The following is a 13894-nucleotide window of genomic DNA, read 5'->3' on the forward strand; positions in this document are numbered from 1 at the left end:
ACATGTGGGCTCAAAGGCACGAGGGCAGGACCCTGATTTTGCAAAGGACAGACTAGATTCCAGAGAACACCCACATTACTGAGTTCATTACATCAGAATAAAGCTACACTGAAATGAAGATTCTTGCTCTCTCGGATAAACCTTACAGGACATAATTCAAATCCCTGCCTTATGAACATGAAAATGGACTACACATTATAGCCTTTAAGCCCATTATAGCCCAAGAAAAGAAAAAATTCTGAATGTTAAATTCTTGCCTACATAAGCACTTTTTGCAAAGATGATTAATCTGGCAATACAAGGGAGGAGAACAGCTAACTTTAAGCACCTGTTCTTTCAAAATACGTTATTATAACACGGTTTCAATTTGCTTTCCAAGTATGAGAGGCTTGGTTTTGCTTTCAAGTGAAGAATAACGTTTTAGGACAAAACAGTGGAAGATTAATCTTAATCTTAGGATTAAGAAAAAAAATCCTGGAAACAGTAACTTGTGAAAGGAACAACTCACTTTAGTTTCTCTGCTTTGAACTGTTGTGTACAGTCATCAAATAGCTTTTGGTTCATCTCCATGAAGAGCTTCAGGGCGTTGTATATCAAGCCATGTATTGTCCTATAAAGAAAACCGCACGGTGAGCCTGGGAGCACCCGTTCCTGCCTAGCCCTTGCCTCTCCACATGCAGGCTGCTCCATATTCCAACAGTCCCACATCGCACAGGATCCCTAAGCTCTAAAATGCAAGGCCTGCTCATTCCGAGTTACTTGTTTTCTGACAGTCAGCCACACATCCCGAGACTTTCTTCACAGTGGCTCTCACACAGCCACGAGGCCACTCCACTCACTGTCTCCAGCTGACAGCAGCCAAATATGACCTTGCTCAGAAACTGAATTAAAAACATTGAAACTTGAACAAATATAGTTAAGACAAAATTATAAAGAAGACAATAATGGCAATACTTTATTTCCTATAAATGTCAGTTTCTTTTCATCTTATTCCCTGAGGACAGAAAAATTAATTTTAATAATGGCAACACAGAGCTTTGAAAGAGAAAATAAAATGAGCATAAAACAGCTTAATCAATGCTTAGCTCTCAGGCTCTGACACACATGGAGAGGGGAAGAGGCCAAATTGTCCCAGCTGAGCCTCTAGGTGACTCTAGTCCCAGCTGCCATTGGACTGCAGCCCTGTAAGAGCCCCGATCCCCCAGCAGACACCAGTGAAAGCCTGCACAGCAGAACCTGTTCGACCCACAGGCTTGTGAGCAACAGTTGCCAGTAGCTAAAAAACAAACAAATCCTCAAAAACGTAACCCTCAAATCATAATTCCTTCTTAATAAAACCCAAGTTATACTTAGAAAACACTTAAAAGAACATTTTTTTCTTTGCAATGGGCGGGGATTGAAAGTCAGTTATGAATTGTGCTGACTTTCATACCACACTAAATTACACACAAGAAACATGGCGACGCCCCAGGGGCTTTTGTTGTCATTGTTGCGATTAGAAAAAAAAAAAAATCAATGCGAGCCAGGCGTGGTGGCTCACACCTGTAGTCCCAGCACTGTGGGAGGCTGAGGCGGGTGGGTCACTTGAGGTCAGGAGTTCAAGACCAGCCTGGCCAACATGGTGAAACTCCATCTCTACTACAAATGCAAAAATTAGCCAGGAGTGGTGGCTCATGTCTGTAGTCCCAGCTACTTGGGAGGCTGAGGCGGGAGAATCACTTGAACCTGGGAGGCGGAGGCTGCAGTGAGCTGAGATGGCGCCACTGCACTCCAGCCTGGGTGACAGAGCAAGACTCTGTCTCAAAAAAATAAAAAAAAAAAAAAAATCAATGCTACAAAGAACAGGCTGTTGAGGGTGGATGTGCTGTATTAACAACTACAACCACCATGCTTTTGCCATGAGGGTCTTGGCTGCTGCCTCCACTGCTATCAGCACGGCTGCTGGCCCTACAGCCACTAAGTGACGGCAAATGCTTACTTGGTGCCTATCATAAGCCAGGTACTTTATGCATATTAACTTTATCTTAATCCTCACAACCAAGTGAAGATTGTCGCAAGGCAAAGCACTTTACTTTCTCAGTTCTTCCGAAGAGCAACTGCGGCTGAGAAAGATCTGGTGAGAGCTAACTTCCCCAGGTTCGGAGAGCTGGTCAGGAGGAAGGCAGGAATGTGAACCAAAGTCATCCTCACTCTGATCTGCCTGCCCTTCTCTGTTGAATTCCTGGGCCGCAACCCTCAGAGGACTTGATGCAAGTGGACTGGCTGGACCCTCGCTCGGGGGGTCTGGCTCAGAGCTCCAGGGCTGACACCTGTCTGGCTGCTGCCCTGCAGAATTCTGGGAAGGAGGCAGTGCCACCTGCAGCTTCGAGCGGACAAGGAGAGAGGGTACATGGGAGAGGGCTGGTCCGCCAGCAGCAGGGTGACTGTGCAGCACAGCAGGAGGGGTGCCCAATAGACACTGCGAGTTAGGAGACCGCACCGGGCCAGAGTGCTGCTCACCAGCTTTGGGACCGCAGATTGGGCTGCGAATGCCCTCCAAGTCTCACCTTCCTCACCCATAAACTAAGGGAGGGCTGGATAGCATAACCTGCTCTTCTTTAAGTTCTGAGTTATAATTACAATATACATGGAAAGAGATGAAAGAAGGTGGGGAAAGAAAAACTCAGATACTCGTATTTCTTTAAATAGCAGGAATATTAGATGATACCATATTAATAAATAATACGGCCTGGGCGCAGTGGCTCACGTCGTACCAGCACTTTGGGAGGCAGAGGCGGGTGGATCACTTGAGCCCAGGAGTTCGAGACCAGCCTGGGCAACATGGCAAAATCCCATCTCTACAAAAAAAATACAAAAATTAGCCAGGTGTGGAGGTGGGTGCCTGTAGTCCCAGCTACTCAAGACCCTGAGGCAGGAGGTTGGCTTGAGCCCAGGAGGTTGAGGCTGAAGTGAGCCACGATTGTGACACTACACTCCAGCTTGGGGGACACAGCAAGACCCTGTCTAAAAATAAACAAATAAAATACAAAATTTAAAAAAGAAAAATAAATAAATAATGTGGCACCCATATCAACAGTTTCCTTTTAAAGTCTCAGACTATTGCTCAGTAAACAGATTTCTTCATCCTCTTTAAGTCAAAAGATGAAGGAGCGGAGTAGGAGGAAATGTTTTCGGCTCCTGGGGCTATGGGGCTGTGTTCACATCACCTGGCTTCCCTCTTCTTCTCCAGGTAGTGACCACCGCGGGGTGGTCTTGGGTCTTACACAGGGGCTCATCCAGGGTGCACGTCAGCAGAGCTCAATAGACACCCCGAGAATGCGGTGGCCACTGTGCCCCTGCCAGGGCTGAGCCCCATTGAGCTCTGCAGAGACCTTCAGCTTCTCTGCAGGACGCTCAGGAAGAGGCCTAGAAGCTGCTGCTACTGGGAGGTGGCTGCAAACCAATGTGCCTCTATACTGGCAGGAATGAAGGTATAAGGTGGTAAAATCAACGGCCACAGAAACAACCCACACTGCTACTTAATTTATGAGTCCACAAAGCAACTGACATTCTTGTTTTTTAACTGATATTTAAAATTCTGATATTTATTCTAACTGAAGTAGCAGTAAAACGTGCCATATTTTAAAATGACTGAAAAAGATGGCAGCCAGGTCTTTCTTACTTGTTCCAATGGGTCTTTGAGTTGCGGTACAAGGAAGGAAACATGATGGGCAGAATCTTCGCTGCGTTGTCACTGATTAAACTCATGATGTATTCGTTATTCCAGTAGTAAAGAGCTCGCTCTGCCACCTGAAAGACACAAGTGGATGGCTTGCTGGAGGTTGTGCCTGAGACATCGGGCAGCTGTCCTTGCTGTTAAACCTGTGAGTCGGGTAATGAACTACCCTGGACCAGAAAATTATGATTATTTCTATAAATTCAAAATATTCTAGACTGTAACCTGCAACCCTGAAGAGCCTTCAACAAAGAGGCAGACAACTTCTTGTACATCAAGTCATCAAGAACGCTGTCACATATTTCTCCACTTATTCAGTAAACATTTATGCTAGACGCTGGCTAGATGCTGAGGAGACAACTCAAAGGAGGCCGTTCCACCTATCCACCCGCCTCCCCCGTCTGTCAGGTCAAGAGGGTGCGCTGTGTTCTGCTAAGCGTTCAGCACTGAACAAAGCAAGGCAGAAATCCTTGACTCCACGGAGCTTACATTCTAGTGGGGAGGAGACAGGTGATGGATGATTATTAATTTACTAGAAACGATAAGTCACATACAAAGGGCAGCAGGGCAGGGGAACAGGCAGCAGTGGTGCATGTGGGGTGGGATGGCTTCAATGGGGAGGAGGTGACATCTGAGCAAGGACCAGAGGGAGGAGAGGTCCTAAGTTGTCAGCACGGGGCTGGCTGAGGACCACTGCAGAGGGCAGTGGGGGCATGAACGAGAGGAGGGCAGGGGAACAGGGCCTGAGTGCACTGGCCCTTACTCATGGGAAGCCACTAGAGGGTGGTTCCCCCATTTTTCTTTTCTTTTTTTTTTTTTGAGACGGATTTTTGCTCTTGTTACCCAGGCTGGAGCGCAATGGTGTGATCTTGGCTGACTGCAACCTCTGCCTCCCGGGTTCAAGCGATTCTCCTGCCTCAGCCTCCTGAGTGGCTGGGATTACAGGCGCACGCCACCACATCCGGCTTTTTTGTATTTTTAGTGGAGACAGGGTTTTGCCATGTTGGTCAGGTTGGTCTCGAACTCCTGAGCTCAGGTGATCCACCTGCCTTGGCCTTCCAAAGTGCTGGGATTACAGGCATGAGCTACCACGCCTAGCCCATCCATTTTTGTTTTTTAAAGTTTTTTTTTTTTTTTTTTTTTTTTTTGAGATGGAGTTTCATTCTGTTGCCCAGGCTGGAGTGCAGTGGTGCCATCTCGACTCACTACAGCCTCTGCCTCCCAGGTTCAAGCGATTTTCCTACCTTAGCCTCCTGAGTGGCTGGGACTACAGGCATGTGCCATCACACCTGGCTAATTTTTGTATTTTTTAGTAGAGACGGGGTTTCACCATGTTGGCCAGGCTGCTCTCGAGCTTCTGACCTCAGGCGATCCGCCCGCCTTGGCCTCCCAAAGTGCTGGGATTACAGGCGTGAGCCACTGCACTCGGCCCCCCATTTTTGTTACTAAAACTTTCAAAAACAGACAAAGCTGCAAGACTAATATAATGAGTGCCCACCTCCCTCCACCCAGATTCAACAACTGTTCATACCCTACCCTATTTGCTTTTTCTCTCCATAGTAAATCAGCACACAAGTGCACGTTCCACAGAACTATCTGGGAGTTCGCGGCAGTCACCAGGACACTTGGCCTGTCCCCATCACAGCATGTGTGCCTCTGGGAAGAGGAGCTTCTCCTGTATAAGTACTGTCACCACCCTCCATCTGCACACAACTCACAGCAGCACTTGGAGGCTCTGAGCAGCGTGGGGCTGACGCTTCTCCTGCCAGAAGCCTACAGCTTAGAGATCCTGAGGTTGTGGTGCGGTGTGTATGGGTGGGATGCTGAGAGAATGGCGGGTGGGCCTGTGCCAGGCTCAGGAATGAGGGTCAATTCCTCAGACGCAGTGAGCTGGGATGAACTTTGCAGAACAGGAGTGAGTTAGGTAATGGGGGAGGGGAGAGCATGCATGAGAGTGCGGCGTGGATTCAAAACAAGGCACAATCGCATCACAGCTCCTAGGCTAGTTCTTACTTAAGAGTTCAATACCTTGTACTTTAAAAAGCAACCATCTAGGCCGGGCATGGTGGCTCACACCTGTAATCCCAGCACTTTGGGAGGCCGAGGCAGGTGGATCACTTGAGGTCAGGAGTTCAAGGCCAGCCTGGCCAACATGGTGAAACCCCGTCTCTACTAAAAATACAAAAATCAGCCAGGTGTGGTGGCAGGCGCCTGTAGTCCCAGCTACTTGGGAGGCTGAGACAGGAGAATCACTTCAACCTGGCAGGTGGAGGTTGCAGTGAGCCGAGATAATGCCATTGCACTCTAGCTTGGGCAACAAGTGCAAAACTTTGTCTAAAAAGAAAACAAACAAAGAACAAAACCATCCATCCATCCACTCACCCACCCACCACCCACCAATATATTTGGGGGTAATATTTTAAGCCTGATTTAGAAAACAGAAGCTTAAGATGCTTGATGGTTTAAACTTTAAATTTTTCCAGTTTTTAAAACCAGTACTTTTTTTGGGTGGGGAAAAAAACATCTAAAAGTTAAGAATGAGCTGGTGCGGTGGCTCATGCCTGTAATCTCAGCACTTTGGGAGGCTGAGGCGGGTGGATCATGAGGCTGGGAGCTGAAGATCGGCCTGGCCAATATTGTGAAACCCTGTCTCTACTAAAAATACAAAAATTAGCTGGGTGTGGTGGCACACACCTGTAATCCCATCTACTCGGGAGGCTGAGGCAGGAGAATCACTTGAACCTGGGAGGCAGAGGTTGCAGTGAGCCGAGATCGCACCACTGCACTCCAGCCTGGGGGACAGAGTGAGACTCCGTCTCAAAAAAAAAAAAAAAAAAAAAATTAAGAATGAGTTGGCCTTATGTATATGTGTCTGGAAAAGATTCTGGAATGTACTCTGTGTTAATCAGGTCCTCTAAGAAGCAGAAGCCAAGATGGGCGCAAGCGTGAGTGGGGGACACAGACGAGGGTGAGTCGGGGGGCTGGGCCTGCAGCTGAAGGCCTGAGGGGTCCTGGCGCTGAACTCCCTCATCAGAGGTATGGCAGGCTGCCCTGGCAGCCTTCATGCTCTGTTCCTGGCAGGGACGTGAAGGCTTCCGTGACATGTCGAGTGGCACCCAAGCCCCTGGCAGCTGCGCGGCCACCTTGGCTCTGCTTTCCCCACCTGGACTTCCCTTCCTCCTTGCCCTGTCACATGCTTTTATGCAAAACAGCACATCATTGAGTCCGCTCGTCCCTGTCTTCTCTTGGAAGTCTAACGTTACCCATACTGATAGCTAATTTTGCATCTGAGGAAGGGGTTCAAATTTCCGGGACACTTCCCACGACTGCCAGTCTCTCCTTGGCATACGAATGCCCTGTACTTCAGCCAGGGCTCTGTGGCGCTGGACTCTACAGTTTCTAGGAAACCATGCTCCTTTGTGCAAAGTGCTCACACTGAAAGTCTTGAAAAACATTATTTTCTCTGTAGGCCAGGACTGAAGAAAAAAAAAAAACAACCCAAAACATCATTTTCCTTTCTTAGTTCCTAATGTGAAAACTCACTGGAATTTATAAAATGAAAATAACCTGAATATTTGTAATGGAAGAGACTACACCACGGCAGTTCCCTCCTTTTAACCCGACTCAGCCTGGCCTCAGTTTACTACGGCTGCCCACGCTCCAGAGCTTCTTACTCTTCTATCACTTGCCTTCTTGTCTTAGTTTTGTTGGTTTCAATGACCTCTTTTCAAAACCATCTTGAAAGGCTCAGTTCGGAGGACCCCTCATTCTTGTTGGACTTTTTCTAACCACTTAGACTTGTGCTAAGGTAACTGTCCACGTGTTTCCGAGAGCCTGCTGCACACGCCACCTGGGCCTTCACGTTTGGCTGTAAGGTGGTGGTGTGACATGGTCACCCTCTTCCACCGTGTGGCCTGCTCCCTGGGCACCGGGAGGTCTTGCTCATTTTGAGCCTATTTTCACCTTGTTCATGATGAGTGCACAATACAATCCGCTCAATGATGCAAAAGGACAGGTGGCTAGCACGTCCAACAGAGGCAGGCAGGCCGGGAAGGTGGGTGCGGGTGGCCTTCAAGAGAGGTGATGAGCCGAGGCAGCCTTGAAGGGTTAAGGAAATTGGGAAAAGAAAGTAGAAAGTAGCTCTGACCAAGGTCGTCCTCTCGCACAGGAATTTGGCAGTGACAAAAAGTCAGAGCTATCAGCCTATTTGAAAGGGTAAAGGGAGACAGATTTACACAATGTCAGGAATGAAGTGCCTCAGCAGCAAGAGCATCTCGGAGCTGAGGCTTTGACCACCGGTTGTCTATCAGTATTGATGCTCAGGTGTGGAAAGGAAGGTTTTATAAATTTGGAAGCACACTGAACATGAAGACAAAGACAGCTTTACAGAGAAGCCAGATGACTGCTCTTATTGAGAAAAAGTATCGTGGCAGAGGGGACAAGATGCTCAAGGGTATTCTATAGAATTCAAGTTACAGCACTATTTGAAGTATAATTCAAGTAAAAACTTGGATTTTACCTTTAAATTGCATGAGAGGCAAAGCATGGCCAGCTACACATGGAACTTTTCCTTTCCCAAATGAACACTGGAACGATTTAATCAGGTCTCCCCCAGCCCCACATACCTGGAAGTGTGGGCTGGAGACACATTTGGCCAACTGCCGGAAGAGGGGCTCCATGATCTTCACAAATTCTGATGGTTCAATGACATCTAAAATCTCTTCTAATTCGTTTAAGAACATTACTTCTTTCGGACTGTGAGTCTTTGGCCAGTATTTGAGAAGTGCCATCACCACCTACAAAAGAAATGACACGTGGAGTGACTGATGCCCACGACGCCCCAACACCTGCATGGTAAGAAGTCTGTGTTTTCACTGCGGTGGCCCCACTGCAAGGCAACACATGGAGATGGTGCCATCTGATTTTCTGTATTTGAGAAATAGGTCTGTCTGTCTGGTTATCTAACTATCTGATGAATCAATTTATTTAGAGATGGGTCACACTATGTTGTCCAGGCTGGACTTGAACTCCTTGGCTCAAGTGATCCTCCTGCTTCAGCCTCTGAGTAGCTGGGACCACAGGCACGTACCACCTGCCTGGCTTAATTTTATATACTTCAGAAGTTACACAATTTTAGTTTATATAACCCACTTTCTCTGATCAAACACCATTTCAGTAAGAGTCCATTCCCTTTTTTAAAAAAAGAAAAAAAAAGAAGTTAGGACAATAATTTAGAAAGAATAAGATCAACGGAGAAAACACAGAGCATTATCAATTCATGTGTACATTTTAGTGTGGAAGCGGCCGGTACTGAAACTGTTGGCCACATGCACACAACCCATTTCTTTCTCAAATTTATCAACCATCCATATGTGTTTACACACAAACATACATACTTTTGTATGCAAAGACAGTGTTTTCAACTGTGTTAAAATATATCAAAAAGAGTGATGTGAACTAAGCTGACCTTATTAACTCACATCCACAGGTGTTGTGATGGGACCCCCCGGGCAGGGCGCACTGTGCTCTCTGTGGGCACACCTGTGGGTGCCAGATGCAACAGCCTGAGCAGTGCTGGGCCTGCAGTGAGCAGGCTGCAGTGGCAGCTGTAGCCAGGATTGTCACCACCCAGAGGATCTGTGCCACCAGCTCTCTGTCAGGCACAGCCCGTCGGACTGCAGTGGTTTCCCACTTTGTGGATAGTGGATGTTTTATGTTCCTTGGCCAAGTCAGACAGCTAGAAAGGATTTCCACTGCACAATCTTTCTTTATATGTTCCTGTAGTTTCCAAATGTCTTACCACAATCATACCAGTACAAAATACTGAATTTGAATCCATGTAGATTTCATAATATTTTTAGAGTTTAGCCATCTTAGTTCTAAAAAAGTACAATCCAAAACAGACATTTGCATATGAAGTGCATATATGCGCTTACACACATAAATTGTACAAGTGCAATCCGGTACGTTAGAGCAGCTGTTTGGCCTAGTCACAGCAACATCGTGGGGCTTCTACCTGACTCTTGTGCTGTGCAATTGCCGCAAATGCTGGCCCCTGGGACAGCCTGGTCGTTTTCACTCACTAGTCATTTCCAGCTCAGTAGATGGCACCAACTCATGGCTTAGCAGGCCAGCCTTTTAATCATTACAGTGATTTTTTAAAAAGGTGGACATTTAACATCGATTTAGAAAAATTTTGTTTTGATGCTTTGGCATTTGGGCTCCCAGATAATCTTTTATGATATTACACTTTATAAAACTCCAAAATCTATGAAACAAAGGAAGTAAGGCCGGGCGTGGTGGCTCACGCGTGTAATCTCAGGACTTTGGGAGGTCAAGGTGGGAGGAATGCTTGAGCCCAGGAGTTTGAGACTGACCTGGGCACCGTGATGAGGTCCTGTCTCTACACAAAATTTAAAAATTAGCCTGGTGTGGTGATGGGCACCTGTGGTCCTAGCTACTCGAGAGGCTAAGGTGGGAGGATTGCTTGAGCACAGGAGGATGAGGCTGCAGTGAGCCATGACTGCGCCCCTGTACTCCAAGACTCTAACAAACAAACAAAAACCCCAAAAAAGCCAAATAAAAATAAAAAAGGAAGTGCTGCTAGTTTTGAAGTTTGACATAAAAATCTACCATGCAAGTGTCTTTAAAAGGAATTATTTCTAAAAATGCATCATTTAATGGTTCTCCCAGCTCAAAACTATTGAATAAGTATTTATTGTGTTCCTCCTATACTCCGCGTGTATTGGAATCACTATTAAGGACACAGCAGATGGAAATCACTTCCTACATCTATTTCTTTTCATTTGTCAAATGGAATTTTATTAGGAGAAATATGTTAATTTGTGAACTATACAACACAACCGATTCAGCTATTCCATTTCTCTGGAAAAGGTATCATTTCTGGGATGGGATTCACACACGGGCCTTCCTGTTCACATTGTTTGGAATGAGCTGTGATCGGTACCAGCTATTTTGACGCGTCAGTGTGGCGTGCTCTGTGGAGGAGGGTGTCTGCTCAGGGAATGCGAATCCAAGGCAACAATGGCTGCGTGCTGCTGGGTGCAGCACAAGGCCCCGAGTTTTCCTTTGGAAGTCCAAGGACTGCCCGCTCCCTGCAGAGGGCAGGCGAGCCAGTGGCCCCAGCCTTGAGTCTTGGGGAGCCCCCTTCCTGTCCTGGTAGACCAAGGAGAAAGGAGAGCTGCTACTATGCCATGTAGTAAAACGTGATGAGACTGAAGAGGCAGGTGGGTGAAAATGGAACACAGTTTTACTTCTGTAAGATCTCTGATGAGCTTCTGTTCTTCTTCCAACAGGGAAGGTGTTTCATGTGCCCAGAAAGCTTTTGAGCACTGCACACAATCAGCAAATGAAAAATACTAATTACAGACTACAAATGGGGCAACACATGTCCTTCGTATCTCAGTCTTCTAAGCGGATCTTACTTTAAACATTCCTGAGCCTGGACATTTGATGGCTTCAGGATTCCCTTGGTGCAGGCCTGGGAGATGGACGTGGACACCAGGCATCCTTAGTGCTACCAAGAGATGTACACCTGCACAAAAGCCTATACTCTGATCATCTCATTAACAAGCTTTCAATGCTGAAATAAGACAAAATGGCCTTTGTGGCCGGGCGCGGTGGCTCACGCCTGTAATCCCAGCACTTTGGGAGGCCGAGGCAGGTGGATCACGAGGTTAGGAGATCGAGACCATCCTGGCTAACATGGTGAGACCCCGTCTCTACTGAAAATACAAAAAATTAGCCGGGCGTGGTGTCATGCGCCTGTAGTCCCAGCTACTCGGGAGGCTGAGGCAGGAGAATGGCGTGAACCCGGGAGGCAGAGCTTGCAGTGAGCCGAGATCACGCCACTGCACTCCAGCCTGGGCGACAGAGCCAGACTCTGTCTCAAAAAAAAAAAAAAAAAAAATGGCCTTTGTGTTTTCATAAAATAGGCATTTCAAAAGAGAGAATTTACTGACATGAGGGTCTGAATGTTCTTAACATGTAGGAAATTAAATCTGCTTTCTAAAGCCAGGACAGTGCTATTACATTATCTGTGCAGCAGGAAACTAAGCAATGAAGTGTCCCTGGGAGGGAACATCGGGGCCTGGGGTGGTGCCAAGTCAGAGTCCTGCATGTAACAGTTACGCTGGAGGGACCCAACTGAAGCTGGCATGGGGTCTCTTGCCCTCTTTTAGATGCGACTGCAATTAACAGCTCTCACTCTTGCAAAGTGATACTCACTTTATTTACTATATTAGTGGGAATTAAAAACATTTACAAATGTTCTCTGCTTTTGTGTTACTTTTCGGTGGAAGAGAGAATAGGGTGGGGATCGTTCACTGAGCCCTCGGTGGAGAAGGTTAGGGTCAGACTGACAGAGAGTTGATGGTGGGATAGAGATGCTGGGACAGCGGCGTAGGTGGGAGCAGCCTCTGTCTGTGGTAAACACAATGGGGCATTTGGTGAATTGTTCAGCCACTACAGGAGTATGAGAAATACGCACAAAGAAAATTCACGAAAGAAAACTACATACTTTCAAAAAATTTCTCCTTCCATATCTTTCTTTTCCTTCCATTTGTATTTACTTATTTATTTGAGATAGGGTCTTACTCTGTCACTCAGGATGGAGTGCAGCTGGTGCGTTCATAGCTCACTGCAGCCTTGACCCCCTGGGCTCAAGCAACTCTTCCACCTCAGCCTCTCGAGTAGCTGGCACCACAGGTACATGTCACCATGCCCAGCTAATTAAATTTTTTTTTTTTTTTTTTTTAGTAGAGAGGAGGTCTCACTATGTTGCCCAGGCTGGTCTCAAACTCCTGGCTTCAAGGGATCCTCCTGCCTTGGCCTCCCAAAGTGCTGGGATTAGGGGCATGAGCCACTGTGCCCAGCTCTCTTTTATTTTTGAATAGGAAAAGGTGGGAGAGGAGGAGAGAGATAATTTTTTTTTTTTTACATATTACCTTCTCCAGTAAAACCTCTGTGATAGTTAATACTCGGTGTCAACTTGATTGGATTGAAGGATGCACTGGGTGTGTCTGTGAGGGTGTTGCAAAAGGAGATTAACATTTGAGGCAGTGGGCTGGGAAAGGCAGACCCACCCTTAATGTGGGTGGCCACCATCTAAGCTGCCAGGAAGGCCAGAATATAAAGCAGGCAGAAGAACGTGAAAAGACTAGACTGGCCTAGCCTCCCAGCCTGCATCTTTCTCCTGTGCTGGATGCTTCCTGCCCTCAAGCATTGGACTCCAAGTTCCTCAGCTTTGGAATGGGCCTGGCTTCCCTGCTCCTCAGCTTGCAGATGGCCTATTGTGGGACCTGGGTGACAGAGCGAGATCCTGTCTCAAAAAAAAAAAAAAAAAAAAAAAATACAACCTGTCACCCTTCACTTTGAAGAATACCTCAAATATAGGCAGAAGAGTTAGGGCATGTCACCACTGGAGAAAATACAGTTTAAAAAAAAAATCCCCAGTGAGTTTTATTAATACTGTTCATTCTTTTTCCTACCTAAACATGTCTTCAGTCAGTTAAGGAGGATAAAAATAACACCTCCTCACCCTAAGCCTTGAATATACTTGATGCTGAAGTGTGATGAGATTTGGTACATTTCCTTGGGAGGTCCCCAAAATCTCAGGCGGAGGCATCTACGGGCTGGAGGGAGAGTGTGCAGGGATGCGTCCCTCCACGAGGGCCCGGCAGGACAGGGCAGGCCCAGCTCGCAGCTCTGTAGCACCTGCTACCTCTGCAGTCATAGGACAAGAGCTCTTCTTGAATTTTGTGGGTGAAATGGAGGGAATCTACACATAGAATTTAAAAGCTTACAAGAAAGCAGAGCCCAAAAGCCAGTTTAACTCAGAAATTCAATGTTAAGAATTTCTCATGCAATTTCACTATAAAAATTACAACATTACAGGAGAACTGTGAAAGAGAGAAAGGGCCCAGGAGTGACAAGATCTACCTTTTCTAGTCTAACAGTGACTTTTAAAAGAGCATTCAAACATTTGAATTGGTTCCTAACATTCCTTACTTTGATACTCAAATAATTAAAAAAAAAACAAACCCCAATTTAAAAAATGGGCAATGGATTTAAATGGACATTTCTGCAAAGAAGATATACAATTTTTTTTTTTTTTTGGAGACAGGGTTTCACTCTGTTGCCCAGGCACACGCCATCATG

At 46.5% G+C, this 13894-nt stretch overlaps 1 protein-coding gene across 7 annotated transcripts in view; it reads right to left on the reverse strand.

The window, feature by feature from the left end:
* Window positions 1–13894, reverse strand: part of PPP2R5C (protein phosphatase 2 regulatory subunit B'gamma) — a 174199-nt gene that overhangs the window by 17619 nt on the left and 142686 nt on the right. For all 7 annotated transcript variants that reach the window (XM_030804161.1, XM_012498148.2, XM_030804159.1 and 4 more), the window contains 3 exons: window positions 8341–8511; window positions 3662–3789; window positions 509–610 (listed from right to left, as the gene is read on the reverse strand). In XM_030804161.1, coding sequence (XP_030660021.1) covers window positions 509–610; window positions 3662–3789; window positions 8341–8511 — 401 coding nt within the window. The remainder of the gene's footprint in view (window positions 1–508; window positions 611–3661; window positions 3790–8340; window positions 8512–13894) is intronic.

The sequence above is a fragment of the Nomascus leucogenys genome, chromosome 22a, assembly GCF_006542625.1.
Source record: "Nomascus leucogenys isolate Asia chromosome 22a, Asia_NLE_v1, whole genome shotgun sequence".
Lineage (NCBI taxonomy): Eukaryota > Metazoa > Chordata > Mammalia > Primates > Hylobatidae > Nomascus > Nomascus leucogenys.